The sequence below is a fragment of the Tamandua tetradactyla genome, chromosome 22, assembly GCF_023851605.1.
Source record: "Tamandua tetradactyla isolate mTamTet1 chromosome 22, mTamTet1.pri, whole genome shotgun sequence".
In the NCBI taxonomy this organism is placed as follows: Eukaryota; Metazoa; Chordata; class Mammalia; order Pilosa; family Myrmecophagidae; genus Tamandua; species Tamandua tetradactyla.
Genome location: NC_135348.1, coordinates 19,215,487 through 19,234,156, shown reverse-complemented (window position 1 = coordinate 19,234,156; position 18,670 = coordinate 19,215,487). Strand labels below are relative to the sequence as shown.

The 18,670-nt window shown below is 36.1% G+C and overlaps 1 protein-coding gene across 5 annotated transcripts in view; it reads right to left on the bottom strand.

Moving 5' to 3' along the window:
- The window catches only part of LOC143666059 (uncharacterized), an 80,705-nt gene that overhangs the window by 26,526 nt on the left and 35,509 nt on the right, over positions 1 to 18,670 (bottom strand). For all 5 annotated transcript variants that reach the window (XR_013167342.1, XR_013167343.1, XR_013167345.1 and 2 more), the window contains one exon: positions 18,141 to 18,278. Coding sequence is in view for 2 of the 5 variants with exons in the window: in XM_077139580.1 (XP_076995695.1) it covers positions 18,225 to 18,278 (54 nt within the window). In the remaining 3 variants the exon portion in view is untranslated. The remainder of the gene's footprint in view (positions 1 to 18,140; positions 18,279 to 18,670) is intronic.

The following is an 18,670-nucleotide window of genomic DNA, read 5'->3' as shown; positions in this document are numbered from 1 at the left end:
AGTGCCAGAGGCTAGCAAAAACAAACAAATCAATAGCAAAACACCTTTGCACATTGGCTCCCTGTTGGTTGGTGTTCTCCTTCAGAATTTGCCCTTCTATGAAGATTATCCTGAAGCAAATGCAAAGTGCAGGGTCCTTCCTATCTTTTCTGAGCCTGAATCTTTTCCTGGGCTTGGTTCTTACTCATGTCCTTTGCAATTCCTCTTTACAGGAATTCAGTGTCTCCTCTAGTCCTATGAAACAGACTTTCTCCCTGCTCTCCCCCATGCTCTGTTGAATGGCTTAAAGCATGTCATTCTTTGCCCCATGCTGCTTTAACTTAATTGTTTCTTTTACACTGTTTTAGTTGTCAGCAAGGTCCTTCTGGTTGCAAGGCAAGTTCTAGGAAGGTGACATGGAGTTGAGTTTCTTGGTTCAGTCTTTCAGGCTGTCATCTGATATAGAGACACTTCATTATGTGCATAGGGTTTACTCTACTTCCTGGAACAGGGCCAGGGACCCACATAGGAGCACAGGCTGTCTCTAAACTATGCTGGGGATGGTGTTAGGTAGGGACTGGCAAGGGCAATAAGAGCTTCTTCTACCATTTTTAAAGCTGCCTTTTTTGATTCAGCCCTTGCCCAGTTACTAAAACCCTTTACCTGTTTTCTGGAGTTTTGAGGATGATGGCTCTGCCAGTTTGCTCTAATTGTTCAAATATTCTGTGTGGGAATGGTACCCTGGAGTCTTACACCATCATCTTAGTCAAATGGCAGCCTAGATGTTTTTCTTTCTTCTCAATGCCTTTTGGTGGTTTTGATGGGTCTGAACTAAAGAAGGAAGCATTTTGGGTACCTCAATTTCTCTTCTGTGGCCAAATTTTATTTGATGGTAGACAAATCATTATCCCTTTTGAGAATCAGTTAAAGAAAGCCAGTCTTTGACTTCTTGCTGCCTCATAAAAATTTGAGTAGGAGAAATTAGGAAGTGTTTATGGAAAGTTTTAGAAATTTGGGGAACAGGTGCTACATGTCAAAGGTGATATATCTATCTCTTGGGAATGTTATGAACTAAGATAATATGTGAAATATTCAGAGTTCTATGTAACAAAAGTAACATACAATTGTACTATTATGATTTCTATTATATGTAATGTATATATTATGATACAAATATATTATTTCTCAATATATTTTTCACTTATTAAGTGCTACAGTGATTCTATGAACAATTATTCAGTAGTGGAAACTAAAAGAGAGTTTAAAAATGTTTCTCAAGGTATACAATCTTCCAATAAATATTGTAACCACTCTTCTACATCCCCCCATGAGGCTGCCTATTGTCTTTTATATTTTCCTTCATGTGAGACGGGAGTTGGGGAAGTGACAGTGAAGGAGAAAGCAAAGAAAGGAAGGTGTCAGAAAGGCTTGTATTCAAACAATTCTTGGTCTCCTAACACTCAGCATGCAGACACTAAAATGACTGTTTTTGAAATGGCTGATTAGTGGGCTGGATTTGAATTTCTTTATTTGCTATAGAACAAAAATAGTCCTTTTTAAAAACTTTCATTGGAAAGTATTTTTAGAAGCATGCACCATCTAGATCTCCATAGCCCGTCCACATTCCAAAGCATCTTGGAAAATGGCTTTTTATTGAAGCAGGAATTCAGGACTCCGTCTGTTGAGTGGGACCCTCACCCCTATGAGATTCTGTACTCTGATAAAGATTCAGTTTCCTGGGAGAGGGTATAACTGGTTTATGTTGGATGAAATGCCCTCTTTGATGGCAGTGATGGTGGTTGTGAGTGGGGTCCTGGGAGCAGCAGCACCAGAAACATGGAATTTGTGCAGGGCATCACCTCAAAGGAAAGGTTTGGCAGATGAAATGTAGGACACCTCCAACTCCAAGTCAATGCTATAGTTAAGTTAATTTCTTAAAATATGTAGTAGGAACATCATAGAACAAACCAGACTCCCAAAAAACTTTTATGTTATATCCATTGGTTAAGTCTAATGTAAAGGAAGTAATAAGACAAACTAGTTTGTATATTTAGGTTATAGCCTTGGTATGACCATTAACTAATGACATTTCCTTGGCAGGGAGTTTAGGCTCTTGGGGTCTGATAGGCTCATCACTCTACATTTTTTATTTGCATTTTTGTTGTTGTTTTTTGAGTTGCAGAGTTGACTTAACTATTTATCTCATTCTTCTAAGCAAGGCCTTTCTTGTTTTACTTTATTTCCCCCTTCATCAATAATCTCCACTCCCATTCCATTCTTCTCACTCCATAGACAACCAATATAGCACATTCTTATAGATACAAAATATAAAATATATAGTATGTTTTTGTATTATGTATGCATTTAAAATATTCATAACTGATATCTACTGATGTCATTCTGTTTTTGTTTTATTGTTTTTTAATTTTTAAAAAATTTTATTAATTAAAAAAATTACAAGAAACAAACATTCTTTGTTTTATTGTTGTCATGCAATATTATGTTTTGAAGGGCTGTCCACACTGGCCCAAGAACATCTAGTATATTGTTTCTGCTTCATGGCATTCTATAAATTATGGCCACTGTTATTGTATTCATCTGTTCCCATAGTGACAAAGTAGCTCCAATACTATTACCATTAAAAAATTTCTTGCTTCTTGTTTCTTGTAGAACTTTCAAGAGTTTCTCTGGGATATATTCTTATAGTGAGATTAATAAATGTAAAATTATAATTTTACTAAGGACTAACAGTACTTCCAGAAAGAGTTTACCTTTAACTCCATTCAGTTCTGTATGAAAGTGTTTGCCTGTATTCTCATCAAAAGTTAATATTATCCAACTTTCTATTTTCATTATCTAATGAATGTAATTGGTTTCTTATTTTATTTTCCATTTCTTTAGTTAGTAATGAATTTGCTAATATCTATTAGCTGTTCATATTCCTCTTTGTGTGAATTGCATACTCATATTCTTTGTTGATTTTTAAATTGAGTTTCCTGCTTTTTTCTAATTGATTTGTCAGAGTAATTGGCATATTCCAGAAATTAACTATGTGCATTTTGGATATTGCAAACCTCAATGCTCTAACTATGTTGTCTGCTTTGTCCTTTGTGGAACAAAAGTAGTGAATTTTGATGTAATTAAGTCTCTCTACCCCCCTCTCTCCCTCCCGCCATAGTTTATGCTTTCCTTACCCTGTGATCACTAACATAGTCCCCTAAATTTTCTCCTATTTGTTTTTTGGGGGGTAGGGGGTGGGTGGGTGCATGGGCAGGGAATCAAACCCACGTCTCCCACATGGCAGGCGAGTGTTCTGCCACTGAACTACTTATGCACCCCTTCTATTTGCTTTTAAGTTTTATCTTTCATATTGAAGTCTTTAACCAATCTGAACTATAACTTTGCTTGTTTTTCATTTAATCTTTTTCATTATAAACTAATTTTTTCAAAACCAACTACCAAATAATCATCTTTCATCCTTTCTCACTTATTTATGGCATCTTTATAATAATATAACAGGTTGCATATATGCGTCATGCTATTCTGAGCTCTTTGCTCTGTTTCATCGATCTGTGTGTTCTTGTACCAATACGACTCTATTTTGAATTACTCTAGCTTTGTGCTATACTTTGCTTTTTTCTTTTTTCAAAACTGATCTAATAGCCGACTAGCTATTTATATGTAAAGAAAAAAAATGTGCCCCCTTCTACAAAAATAAATGGCAAAAAAGGGCTTAAAAATATACAATAGTAAGACTGTTACGCATTTATCTCAAAGATTTTTAGCAACAGAAGAATTGTTAATTTCTTCCTAACAAAAATTAGAAATCGTGGCACTGTGTAAGGAGAAATAGCAATAATAAAATATTGGAAATTCTTAAACTTACATGGCAAAACATTCCATAAAAAATTAATAGACAATGATAGAATTAGAAAAACACATTTGTCACTCAGATAACAGGAACATGTTAACATGCACTCTTAACGTGGTAGGAGCACATTAAGGTATATTGCATTTTGGGAAGGAGATCTGGAGATATCTGTTGAAATAAAAAATACATACACACTTCTTGCAGTACTTCTGTTCTTGGAAATTTCTCTTATAGAAACAAAGTACAAATCTTGACCATAAAAAAAGAAAAGAAGGAAAAGTTTGTATGGATTTTTGACATATAGGGATTTTATATTGCAGCCTTGTTATACCTGCCAAATCTCGAAATAAAGAATATGCCTATTAAAAGGAAAACAACTGAATTATGATTCAAACAATATATAATATACAGCCATGAGAATGAACTATAGAACCCTGCTTATGTACATGCATAGAATATGATTAATGAAAAAAATTAAATGCTAGCATGGCTCCCATGGAATTGGGGATGACAGTGAAAAAAAGGTGTCCATGATCAAAACAAAATGTGTGATATCCCACGAATGTAAAATTAGATATGCGTGTTATGCATAAGTAAATACTATAACACATGGTTGCAGAGTGGTAAATGGTGGCTTTCATAGATTAGTGTAATTCCAGGTAACTTCTTTATATTTTTGTATAATGTTCTAAATTTTAAGAATAAATATTTTTTATTTACATAGAAAAAATTAAAAGGTATTTTCATTTTGAAAGAAATGCAAAAATATCCATAAAATAAAAAGAAACAAACAAATACAGTATTGACTTGGCCTGTTTATGGACCTTTAAATTTCCATATAAATATTAAAGAAAGTTTGTTCAATTTAAGAAAACTCTGTTGGAATTTCTATTGACATTGCATTGAACTCAAGAAAAATTTTGGGCAGATTTGATATCTATATACTATCCTGCAATATATATTTTAAGTCTTCTCTTTTTTTTTTTTAAATCTTAGAGCAGATTAAACATTTTCTCCCTAAAGGTCTTTTTCATCATTTATTAGGAGAGTTCCAAGATATTTTCTTATTTTTGTTGCTGTTATGAACTTACTTTGTTTTCTATTTTATTTTCTAGTTTGTTTTGGGATATAGAAAACCCCTTTTCACTTTTGTAAGTTGACCTTTACCTTGTAATGGTGCCGAATTATTCATTAGTTACAGTGGTATTTTATTAATTCAAGTATTTATTTTAATGTGGGTTTTAGCATTTGAAAATAGTGGCAGTTTTATTTTTTTTTTCCTTTTAATTTTCATAATTCTTTTTACTTTTCTGTTCTTTTCTTACTCACATTGGCCAGTTGGAGAGGGAAAGTGAACATCTTTATATTTTTCCCAAACTTGAATGGATGTAGCTACATTTACTTAAAAAAAAAAAAAAAAAATTTGCTGAAGGATTTTAGCTTATTGTATGTATATATCAAATTAAGGATTTATAAAAACATATGTTAAACCTTAGCAAATTTTTCTTTTTATATCTATTGAAGTATCATGATTTTAAAAACTTCAGGCCATTTATTTTAAAGTAAATTTCTAAATCATTATTAATTATATTAGTCATTAATTATGGTATTCTCTGCCTCTGTTACTTTTCTCTCTTGTATGTAAGAGTTTCTGAGAAAGATGTGTTAAATTATCTAGCTGTAATTGATTTATTTTTTCTTGTAATTGTTCAATCAATATTTACTTCATAAAATGTGAAGCTATGTTCGTTTCGTTAGTATTCTTAAACTATTGTTTTTTTTATCAGCATATAATGTTCCCCTTTGTCTTTTATAATTATTTTTGGTCTTGATTTCTATTCTGTCTGATATTAAAGTCACTACACCAGCTACGTCTATTTTTTTTTTTTGTATGGGCAGGCACCGGGAATCGAACCCGGGTCTCCAGCATGGCAGGTGAAAACTCTGCCTGCTGAGCCACTGTGACCCACCTGTGAGCCACCATGGCCCACCCACTACACCTATTTTTAAGTAAACTTTTTATTTTAGAACAGTTTTATATTTACAAAACTATTATACAGATAGTACAGAGAGTTCCCATTATATACCACACGTTGCCTCCTCTATTATTAACATCTTACACAATTATAGTACAGTTATCACAATTAAATAATATTATCATTAAGGTCATACTTTAATTCATATGTCCTCAGTTTCTGTCTAATGTGCTTTTTCTATTCCAATATACCCTAACTGGGATATCGGGACTCCTTCAGCTTCTCTTGGTTGTGATGGTTTCTGAAACTTTCCTTGTCTTGATGACACTTAGGGCTTTCTCAGAAAGAATTTGTTTCTTGCAGCCCATTCAGCTGTAATCCAGAATTATACAGGTTCCCTGTTGATATGATGGTAAGGTGTAGGAGGGTGGGGGCGATCTGTAATCTCCCAAATTCCTCGGTTTTTAGTGGGATACTCTATTTTGGGTGTCACCTTCACAGTTGGTTCTTCTGGTTTATTCCCCTCCCCACCTTAGGTGAAACAGGAAGGTCAAAGCGGCCCAGAGAGGAAGCAGGGCTATTTCTTCTCAGCTATCATACAAGGTCCTGGTAAATCTTTCTCCCTGGAGAGTAGGCCTTTTTTAATGGAGAAAGCTCTGGGTGTATTTTCTAAGGATTATTTCCACCCCGCCCCCCACCGCCCCCCACCAGAACCACAAGAGGCTTTTTCTCAGATCTTCACCATGAGGCCCTAGTGGGGTCCCTGGAGGTAAAGCGCTTGTGACCCCAGAAGTTTCTCACTCTGAAGCGGATCTGCACTCATTTCCAGCAATTTGTCAAAATGATCATTTAATTGTTCCTAACAGTGTTTTTTTTTATTCCAGCCCCTTCTACTCTACATGAGTAGACCTTGGCTTTGTCTATCTAGATTGATCTTTATCTCCAGATTTTGGGGTAGCAGTGTGTCCTGCAAACTCAGTTCTCTGATGGGTCCAAGAAAAGTCCTGAGAACAGGATTATAATTTCCAGGCTCTTTACATACTGGAGCTGAAACCTGTATGTCAGCTTATACCTTCTTTTTTTGATATATCTTTTTTTTTCCCCATTCTATTATTTTCTGTCTTTCTGTATCCTCTTGCTTGTCTTGTTCTTAGTGTGCCTCCTTTATTGCTGGATTTTATTCTCTTTAGTCCAATCTGAAAGTTTTTCTTTTGATCTATGAATTTAAACAATTCATATTTGTTGTGATTATTGTTATACTAGGCTAAATTCTTATTCTGTGTTTTCTATTTTTGCTTTTATTTTGTTTCTTGTCTACTATGTATTTATAGCATTTTCTTCTGACTTTAAAGTTATACTTTCATTGTTTTTCTTTCTTTCCTTTTGGCATGGGCAGGCACTGGGAAGCGAACCCAGGTCTCTGGCATGGCAGGAGAGAACTCTCCCACTAAGCCACCGTTGTGCTGCCCTGTTTTCCTTTCTTTAAGTTTCTACATATTATCTTCCCGAACTAAATAAATCCTTTGCAACCCTCAGCTACTGCTGGGTTACCATTTTCAGCCTTCCTCCATCTGCATATTGAATGTTTATTCCTCTCGAGGATTAAGTTAGGTGAGAAAGTCAGTAGCCATGCTTAATTGTCATTTTATCAAGAAATGAAAATCCCTGCTCTAGTATTCTGTGGGTCTAAACTCTGATTTCGACTCCATATCACTTGATATAGGGGCAGCGATGATGTGCATTATACAGTTGAACATAGAAAGATATAATTTTGTGTAGGAAGTGACCTCAGGCATCATATAGTATAATAGTCCCTATTCAGTCCACAGGGAATTATTTCTCGTGGTTCTCCAGGTAGTTTGCTGCCACCATGCCTTTGTGTGGAAAGGGATGCAGTCTGTTACAAAGCTTAGCTGCTCTACATAGTGTTCTTAGTGTCACTTCCATCTCCAAGTCATTCCCCAAAATATTTCAGGCAAAAGGGAGCTATTATTTCAAATGGTATAAGGGGTACTTGATTTATTCTAGTTCCCTGTTTTTCAGGAAAATAAACAGAACTAAGTGGATTAAGCAGCTAGGATCCAGGTCATATAGAGTGTTAGAAGCAGAACCCAGGTCCTGATTTCTATTCCTTTGCTTTGCCCGTGGAAGCTAGATGGTTCCTATTAGGTTCTATATTATGTAGAAGTATATGAGGAGATAGCTTCATTTGGGTGCATGAGAATTACATATCGTAGTGCAATACTGTGTTAGAAGAAGCAAGTAATTTTCTCTATAAGCCTTTACTTTCAGTTGTTCAAAGCCTTCTGAAATAATCGTTTAGATTTAAGTTAACCATGTTTGAAAAATTCATGGTCTAAGCCCAGAAGTTATTTTATTTTGAAAAATTTGGGCAGAATATTTTCAGATGTATCAGATTAGTGGAAAATTAAAGAAGGAACGAATTAGCGGAAAACTCACTGACTTTTTTTTAGCTTTCATTTAACTTTTACCATGCTGAATTAGTTACTTTTAATTTTGATTGAACTGAATTCCTCATTTTATTGGAAAAATTATAAAATAGTTGAATAATTTAAAAATTTCAGGCCATTTATTTTGATTTTCAATTTGAAAGTAGCAAAAAGCAACCGGGCTTCAATTTGTGTTATTTTAGCTTAGCTTTTTTTTTTTTTCATTTATAATCATCACAAATACAAACAAAACAATCATATACATGCATTTGAAATTGGAAATTTGTATTGAAGTGGATCTTTTGAACACTTTAAAGTCAGAAGTTTCCAAATTTAAAGATTTTTTTTTGAGGGGGTGGGGCAAGTACAGGTTCCCGGAATTGAACCTGGGTCTCCCACATGGCAAGCAAGCATTCTACCATGGAACCACCTGTGCACCCTAAAGTTTTTTTAATCATGCGAGAAACAATACAACTTTTTCACTATTTCATTTTTCTTGCTGAATATTTAGGTAGGCTTTTTTATTTTGGTAGAAAGAAAGAGAGAACCACTTGAACAACTCAAAGCAACCCAAGGAATATATTGGAAGGATTCATGTGTTCTGGAACTGGAAAAGGAAACCGATTGAGAAGTAAAGATCTGAGCTGCTCTTTCCTGATCTCACTCATAGAGTCTTAGCAGTTCACTGTGTGTCTGTTTTGACCCCTGTCTTCCTTCTAACAGGTTTCCTTTGCTTATTTAAAGCTTCCTTTCCCTCCTGACTACAGTGTATACAAGGCCTTTGTAATCTTTCTGACCTCCCTGTACATCATGACTGTTTATCACCAGCTTATCCTTTAGCAACAGAACACAATAAAGGACCACCTTGATGCACCTGGTTCCAGGTGGGTGCCAGTGAAGTCACGTGGTATAAGCAATGGCTGTCTTGCCTTCAAGGGCAGAGGTCCTTATATTGCTATTATGAATGGACTTCAGTATTATTATATTTAACCAGGAATTGCAAATGGATAAATATACATGATCATGTTCATCTTGTCATCATAAATTATTGTTACTGGGAACCTCACTAGATTATTCAGTGCTGTCAAAGTGACAGTATAGATGAAATTGTCTTAGATATTATTCGAAGTGATTTATTGTGAATCTCTTAGTTGGATATTATTACAGTATTTTATATATATCCCAGATATGCTGGATTGATCTCAACATATACGGTTGCTATATATCACCAAATCTAAGTTTCTGTTTAAGGTTTCAATGAGGAGGAGAGGATCCATGATAAAGGAATAACATGGAGTTCAAAATTTCCAGTACATGTTCTACTGATCAGTGCATGTATACAGAGTTAGAAATATTTGGTGGGTACTATCAGATAATAGTACCTGGCTTTGAAGCCAATGGTTTCTCCACTGACCATCTATTCTTGGCATATTTTTCACTGAGGTTTGCTTCTCTTAGCTAACTAATTTTCTGGCATGACCTTTCACTGGAAATCATGGACCCTATTGCCACAAACAGGTTGTAGGAAAAGACTAAGGGCAGGAAAAAGGCTCTTCTATCCATCATTCTGTATCTTCAAGGACATAGAGCTGCAGGGGAAGTGGGGTATGTGGAGTAAAATTGCAATAGACTAACTTCCTTCCAGAGTGGTGAGTGGGAGGCAGGGATTTCTAATGATGGAGTAGTGAGGTAGGGACCTCATATGATCAAGTTCCTGCAGCCTGCCTGGTTAACAAGTGGTTCATATGCAAACTGCATAATATGAAAAGGCTCCAGTGAGGTGCTGAGTGCTAATTTTGCATATATGTGGACATGTCTTAATTTGCAAACCTTCTTCTGCAACAGCAGAACCTATGACTTGAGCGCTATATCCACAGAAGGAAGGTTCATTGCTGTGCAATGGAAGAAAAAACAAAACGAAACTCTGGAACAGGAATCAGGACATCAGAACCTGGACTTGTCCTGATGAGCTGTTTGACAGTAGAACTTTTTGGCACTGGGTTCTTCATCTGAAAAATTGTATGAAATTGAAAGGGGTCCTCAATAGCCAAGATGATCTTGAAAATGAGCAGAGTTGGAGGGCTCACACTTACCAATTTTAAATTGTATTAATAGTGTTGGTAATCAAAACAATATGGTCCTGGGCACAAAGATATACAAAGAGATCAGCGGAGTTGAAAGTCCAGAAATAGATGACAAGGGTGCTAAGTACATGCAGTGGGGAAAGAATAATCTCTTTGACAAATGGTGTTGGGAAAATTGGATATTCACATGCAGAAGAATATATTTAGATCTCTACCTCACACCATGTGTAAAATTCAACTCAAAATGGATCAAGGACCTGATAAAAGACTGATAATTATAAAACTCTTAGAAGATATCCTAGGGACAAATTATTACCTCATATTCAGCAATGGATTTTTAGATGTGACATCAAAAGAATGAGCAAACAACAAAAAACAATAGCTACATTTGATTTCGGCAAAATTAAAATCTTTTGTGCATCAAAGGAAATTATCAAAAAAGTAAAAACAACAACAACAACAAAAAACAAACAAAAATACCCAAAACTACAGAATGGGAGAAAATAGTTGTAAACCATATATGAGTATATAAAGAAGTTTTACAACACATCAACAAAAAAACAAACAACTCAATTTAAAAAATGGGCAAAGGACTTGAAGAGACCAAAGAAGATGCACAAATGGCCAATAAACACATGAAGAGATGCTGAACATAGCAATTAAGGACATGCAAATAAAACCACAAGGAGAAATAGGGAGGCAAAGGGTAAAAAATAGGGGGAACAAAGGGTAAAATAAATCGAGTAGATGGAAATACTAGTGGTCAATGAGAGGAAAGGGTAAGAGGTAATGTATGTATGAATTCTTTTTCTTTTTATTTCTTTTTCTGTAGTGATACAAATGTTCAAAAAATGATCATGGTGATGAATACACAACTATGGGATGATATTGTAAGCCACTGATTATACATCGTGTATGGGATGTATATGTGTGAAGATTTCTCAGTAAAAATTAAAAAAAAAACCACAATGAGATTTTACTTCATATCCATAAGGATGGCTATTATTTAAAAAATAACAAGTTTTAGAGAAGATGTTGAGAAATTGGAACTCTAATGTATTGATAGTGGGAATAGAAAATAGTGCGATCACTTTGGAAAGCAGTATGACAGTTCCTTAAAAGGTTAAAAAATAGAATTAACATATGATCTGGCAATCCCACTTCTGGGTATATACCCAAAGAAAGTGAAGACATGGTTACAAATAGATATTTGGATATTAGTGTTTATAGTGGTATTATTTACAATAGCCAAAAGCTGGAGACAGCCTGTGTCCCATCAACAAATGGATGGATAAACAAAATATGGTACATACAATAGACTATTATTCCACCATAAGGAAAAATAAAGCTATGAGACATACTGCAACATGGAAAAACTGAAAACATTATGCTTGGTGAAATAAGCAAGGCACATAAGGATAAAAATTGTAATGATATTACTTGTAAGAGATGACTATAAATAGCTAATTTGCAGAGATAGAGAACAGATTAAAGGTTACTAGAAGTGAGAGGATGTCGTAGGTGAGAAGGGAGAGTGTTTTTATTAAAAAAATAATAATTTTAATAACTGTTCACATGTGGGTATTTAAAAGCAAAATGTAGTATTTCTATATGACTTGCTGCTACAGAAATCTGAACTTTCATTATAAAATGACAAATATCTATTTCCAATGATCATGGCTTTTTTACTTATTTACATGATAAAGATTTTCTTATAATCTTATAGTTCTGGAGGATTCGATGTTAAATAATAGTATACAAATGAATAGGATCTTATTCTATCCCAAGATAGAATCCTAAAACTCATATCAGGATTTTGGTCAGTATATTTAGTTTTCGAGCCTATGATGGCTTGCATTTGATTTGTCATACATAAGCAAACGTATTTCTATATAGCTCTTTATTGCTCAGTTCTTTATTGCAGATGAAGGGGAAAAATATTTTAAGGGAAGTAAAATAGAAAAATGTAGAACATCCAAAGCTGCTGTTGGAAGAATATATTGTGCTATTAAGTCATTAGTCCTCCTTAAATCCTGGCATGTTGGAAAAAGAGGGATACAGGGTTTTTAAGCAGAAAATTAACTTTTATTATTCTATGAATATCTTCTACTTTTCCTGCTAAAGCCTGGGCATCTTCCTTATACCTATGTTTTGAATGTCCCTTACAACTGGCTCAGAAAATGGTTTTGGTGGTTGTGAGATAGATGGTAGCCTTACCTGTTACTTTATTATACTCTTCTGAGCTCATTGTTATGATTTTAATCTATGCCCAAGTTCCATTATTCTGAAAACAAAGAAAATATGTAGCATGGACAATCTGATCAGTTCTTTGAGTCTAATCAATGCTAAGTCATAAGTTGTCCCCTTTCATTTAGCCCATGGATGTTTTCAGAGGTATCATAAAGGGAAAATGTCAATCTGAAAATTGTAAATAGTAATTCCACAGTTGACTCTCTTAGGGATGACATTAGCAAGAAACAGAAACCCACTCGAGCTAGCTCAAATAAAGGTATACATCTCATGATCTTTCATTGTGAGTTAGCAAGTCTGATTTTCCTCTTTCCCCTCTTGTCGTTATAGATTTAATAATAGCTTCAGCGTCTCTTATGGGTGCAAATTTCGAGAGAATCAGATTGGCTCAGATGTCATGTGATTATGTCACCCCAAGGCTGAAGTTTGTTCAGTGGTATAGGGAGCGGACAAAACTCTCAGTGGAATTTCTAGTAAATAACTATTGCTTTAAATTTTGTGGTCTTAATAATAATATCTATCCTACTTTCTTCTCCAATGTTCTTCCAAAGTTAAAGCATTTTTAAATTAGATTAGCTCACTTCACTAGCATCCTAGTTTCTTTTCATTATTATTTTTCTTTTATGATAGGATGCTGGACTTGGGGCAGAGTGCCCCAAATCCTTGCCTTTCCCTTCTCTGCTATGTTGGGTTCACTGGGGGTGGGGGAATCCCCTGCTGCTACATTTACCCCCTGCTATAACAGCTGGGTTAGCCAGTAAGCAACATTTAGAAGAGACTGGAGGGTGGGTGGAAGGCAAAGCATGGACCTCCCTCTCTCTGTCTCTTTCTCTTTCTACCTCAGCTAGCATGTATACTGGTGTCAGTACCTCCTCTGCAGCTCCAGTTCCCCAAGGAGTATGGTACCAGCTTTCTCAGTGTGTCCCAGCTTCTGACTTTTAAAACACATCCTTCTCCCTTACTTTCTCAGCTTAAGGGTAGTAGCAGATTCCTGCTGTTACAAATCACTAAGTTGCCCTCATTTTCTGCATCCCCTTTGATTTTCATTGTCACCATCACCTATGCAACCAATTCCTGGTATGTTGAATTAAATTCCTTCTGGTTTTAGTGCAGTGATTTCTGTGTTTACTGTTTGTCCTAATACTGTTATAGTAGATTGATAGCTTGCTATCTGTTTAGGACAGTTTTTTTTTTAAAATATGATATGCGTAGATAGAACTACTTAAACTTCTGTTTTGATTTCTTAAGGCATTGTTTCCCACTAATGATAACCCAACATTGTTTCATTTTTTCTGGTGGTGAAAATATCGGAACACTGGCTATAACATGATGATGGGTAGACATGTTTTATTAATCTCTTCTGGTTGTTAAGTTCTTATTAGTTTTGAAAAAAACTTGTTCTCCATTGCTTTTTTTTTGTTTTGGATGCCATTGCTTTGATGTTGTTGTTCTTGTGTTTTATTTCTTGATTTTTTGTAAAACCAAGAGCAAGTTTGGTATGTGTACACCAAAGTATACACACATCAAAGATGTTTCCTATATTTTCTTATAAGTACTCAGCCTATCCCTGCTTTGCTTGTTTGCTTGTATTTGATATATAGTCCATTAAGCCTAAATAATTATTTACTATGGTGGCTTGTAACTCATGAAAGAGAAACATCATTGTAGTCTCCACTGTCACTTGAGAAAGTGTTGAAAAATTTAACCTATTTTTGCAATGTCTTCCATGTCCATTCCCAATGCTGTGATCTCAGGTCATGCCTTAGTGTCTCACCAGGTTCGTTCCAATAATGTACTGACTGCTGCGTGCTCACCATTCATTCATGTCATCAGTAAAGCATCATGGAGGGCCTATTGTATATTGACATTGTGCAAATTGACAGAGATATACAGACTAGTGAGATATGGCCCCTTCCATCAGGGGGCTTACAATTTAACAGAATAGAAAATGAGAACATAATAAGACTTCGGTAAATAAATTTATTAAACGGGTGAAAGGTGGAGTTCTCCCTTTCCTGAGGGCTAGCTAGGTCTTGAGATTTGCTTTTGAGAAAGAACTCTTACAGAAGCATAAATCTCACTGTCCTTCCAACCAGAAGCCTCAGATTTAACTGTGCAATAAAAGAAAATGCTCTCTCTGTTTTACAGAAACAAGCAAGTCACTGTTTAGAAAATGATTGTTCTCACAGATTTCCATTATGGTAGCATTTAATACTCTGTAAATAAGCTGCAACCTGACCTACAATTTAGTAACAGTTGTTTTCCCTCTGGCTATTAGAGTTCTATTGGATGTATAGATTCTGGACCTTGGCACTCAGGAGAGAAAGTCAGAAGTCTTCCCTTTAGAGAGGAAAGCAAGGAAGGCTCTGTCTCTCGGTGCCTCTGTGGGCAGGGACTGGGAGCATGTCAAGTCACCAATGGGAAATGGTGAAAACAGACACATACCCACATGTTTGTGTGTGATCAGGCAACTAATAAAAATTATTTCTGTGGTCTTTAAGAATCAAGCTGGGTTGGGCAGGCCACGGTGGCTCAGCAGCAGAGTTCTCACCTGCCATGCCAGAGACCTGGGTTCGATTCCCAGTGCCTGTTCATGCACCAAAAAAAAAAAAAAAAAACAAGCTGGGTTGATACAGGACTTGTTCTTTATATGCCTGGCCAAGTGCTAAGTATTATTTATATGCACTGTCACATTAAAATAAGTGAAGCACAAAATTTGTCAGCAAGGAGATGGCTTGATAAGAATATCTTTGGGGAGAGGTGATAGATATATGGTCAAGTACACAGAGAGAAGCCCTTGCAGAGAAACTTTTATTTTGGGGGCAGTAGATAACAGGGTCACCCTGAAATGGAAAAGAAAACTAATAAAAGCAGTACTTCAGGAATATTCCCATGGCAGTGTTTTCCCCAGCCCAGAGAAGTTGATATGAGAAGTAGAAATTGGCAAAGGGGGCCTGTCCTTGAGGTGAGCTCAAAAATCCTCCTTGATTGCAGCACTTTGCCATCTGGAGCATGTTATAAGCCTTACCCTGTCTACCTTCTTGTCTGCTCTGCCCTTCTATTTTAGGGTCCACTTAGCTCCGAAGGGAGAGATGAGGCGGTCAAAAGCATGATGTGGCAGTTGACTCATGAGAAGGAATGTGGTCAAGACAGGAGATTGAGGGCTCAAGGACTGGCCCTTGGGGAGGGCCTTAATGAGGCAGGACAGAAATGGTTCAGCAAAGGATCTGAGGGTTTATGACAATTTAAAGAATTTAACACTGATAATTTATGGATTATTAGCAAAATAAGTGAGTTGTGAGTGAATGTTCTTTGGTGTCAAGGGCAGCAAAGCCTGTTAAGAATCTAGGAGCCTGTTGAAATTAAAAAGCAAAGAGACCAAATTGTACTGTAGCAGCATCATAGTGATAGTGAAGGGTTTCTACCATCAATTGCTACCTCCTGAAGCCAGATTGCAAAGGAATTACTTCCGACCTAACCGTGGTTTGCTAATCCCTCTCCTGGGTGGTCTATAGGCATCTCCAGATTCCTATTTCTATTAACCTAACTGTTCTACGATTATTTGTGTAGCTACCCCATGGCTATAATTATTAAGTATAACATTCAATATTTATGATAATTTTGGACTCACTGGCCTTCTCAATTCTGGAACACACTATCTATCTAACAAAGCTTTTTTGGTAAAGAATTTTCTATAGTTCTCTAAATGCTGTGTGAACTGGTCTTGGTAAAAAGCAAACTCAAGGAGGGTTGAATGAAATTGGGGTATTTTATTGAATTTGAGAATATATTATTTGATTTTTTCCCCATCCTGTCATCTAAAAGAGAGACTTCATATGGGCTAATGATAAATCAGAGTGGAGGACTGCAGATCCTCAGATAAACAGAATATGTAAAAGGTCCAAATAGTCCACTCTGTTTATAGAAGTTCCTGTGCAAATTACATAGTTGGATTTTTCCCAAGGTGAGTGACTGAGGATATTTAAAATAGGAGTTGTGGACAGACTTTCAATTACAATTAAAAAAGGATTGCATGCGATAGAAGCTTAGAATGTAAATGTACCGCAGGGATCTCCAGATTCATATTGCTTTTCACAGATAATGAAGTTGAGATTAGCTAACTGGCCTTAAGATCTCAAAGTTAAGAAGGTGGGAAGTGGTACAAACCCGCCTCCATCTAGAGTCTCGTTCCATTCCATTTTCTGGTTACCACAGCAAACTACCTTCCAACAAATCCCCAGTCTTTCCTCCCAAATCCCCTAAAACAAAATACTGAACTCTGCAAACCTAAATTTTGGGATATTAATACAAGTATCCACTATTTGATGCAAATATAATAGAATAACTGAAAGTATCAAGAAGATGTTTTAGGGGACTAGAGTTGTTCACTGAGTTAAGAAACGTTACTGAGCAGCTACTATATGCTGAGCACTGTGCTAAACCCAAGGGATGCAATGTTGAATAAGCTATGAGTCTGTATTTGGGAGATTTTTCTGCCAGTTATGAGCTAAGAGTTTGGGTTTATTGCCAACTCCTTGGAACCTCAATTTCCTTCTAAAAAATGGGGTACTATAGCTCAGAGTTACCTGTAAAAAGGTATGTATGGAAGCTGTAGTGCATTGCACAGAGAACAGAAGCTCAATAAATGGTAGCTATTCTTATTATCCTCATTTCACAAGTGAGGAAACCATGGTCTGGAAAAGTGCAATGTTCTGAAGGTCACACAGGTGTCAGTGATCTGACCTATCCACAGTTTTTTTTTTTTTTTAACATGGGCAGGCACCAGGAATCGAACCCAGGTCCTTTGGCATCGCAGGCAAGCATTCCTGCCTGCTGAGCCACCGTGGCCCACCCTATCCACGGGTTTTTATTCAGATAAGTACTCCTTGAACATGGTCAAGGATGTACCTTTCACTTAAATTATGTTGAACATCTTGTGCAATAGTTCATTTGTATAACAATTTTTATATTGCAGTTGTTTAGACTGTGGAAACAGATAACTGGATACCAAAGACAACTTAACAGGTGTTAAAGAAAAAAAAAAGCCCTGAAATTCTCGTTCTTCATCTCATAATGAAAGGAACTTCAGAGGTCACTCAATGTAACCTTACCGTTTGGCCGTTCAAATAAAACCTTTTTACCAGCTTTCTTAAATGCTATCTGGTGCTAATTTTAAAGAATGCTTGTCAAAGCACACTTATGGTTATAGAGCTTGCCATTTTAGAAAATTATTTATCCCAGAACCTATTCACTATGATGTCTTCTTCAGATTAGCATACTGAGTTTGCTAGTGTGGAAAGGAAAGGAAAAGATGGTGCAAGGACAACTAGTTCCAATTCAATAACATCCAAAATCTATCAAAGATTTAAAATTAAGGACAAACGAAATTTCAATGAATACTCACTTTTTCTGTTATACTTCCAAACTTCACTTTAAGAGAAAAAATAAAATCTGTTGCTTCTTTCAGGGTCTTCATACACTTATTGTGGACCAAGGATAGAATGCATTATCCTCATTACTACAACTTTACCTTTTTTCTCCTTTCTTGTCTTCATTAGCCATCTCTCCCCCAGAGTTTCTCTTGCTTCAGATCACTAGGAAGCTTGTCTAGGGTTCATCCAGACCTACTGAATTGAAACCTCTGTGGCTGGGGTGGGTTTGGGAGAACCTGCAATTTAAACAACCTCTTCAGGTGACTTTTCCACATAATAAAGTTTGGGAACAACTACAGGTGTGTCTGTTTATTGTCTCATTTTGGTTTTTGTTTTAGACCAGTGGTGCTCAAACAGCTGTACATAATCACCTGGGGCACTCTGAAAAATTCTGATCAGAGCCCCACCCCTAGCAATCCTGAAATTTTGGTGTGGGATAGAAGCCAGGCATCAGTATTTTCTCCAAGTGACTTCTATTTGCAACAAGAGTTGAGAAACCTTCTAGCACCCCAACTGATTTCTGTCTCCCCATATTCTACCCCCTTTCCTTGCTTTCTGATTTGCTACTTCCTTTACTTGCATTGTATATACCCCAATTGTAATTGCTTTGCATTGTACATCCCTAATT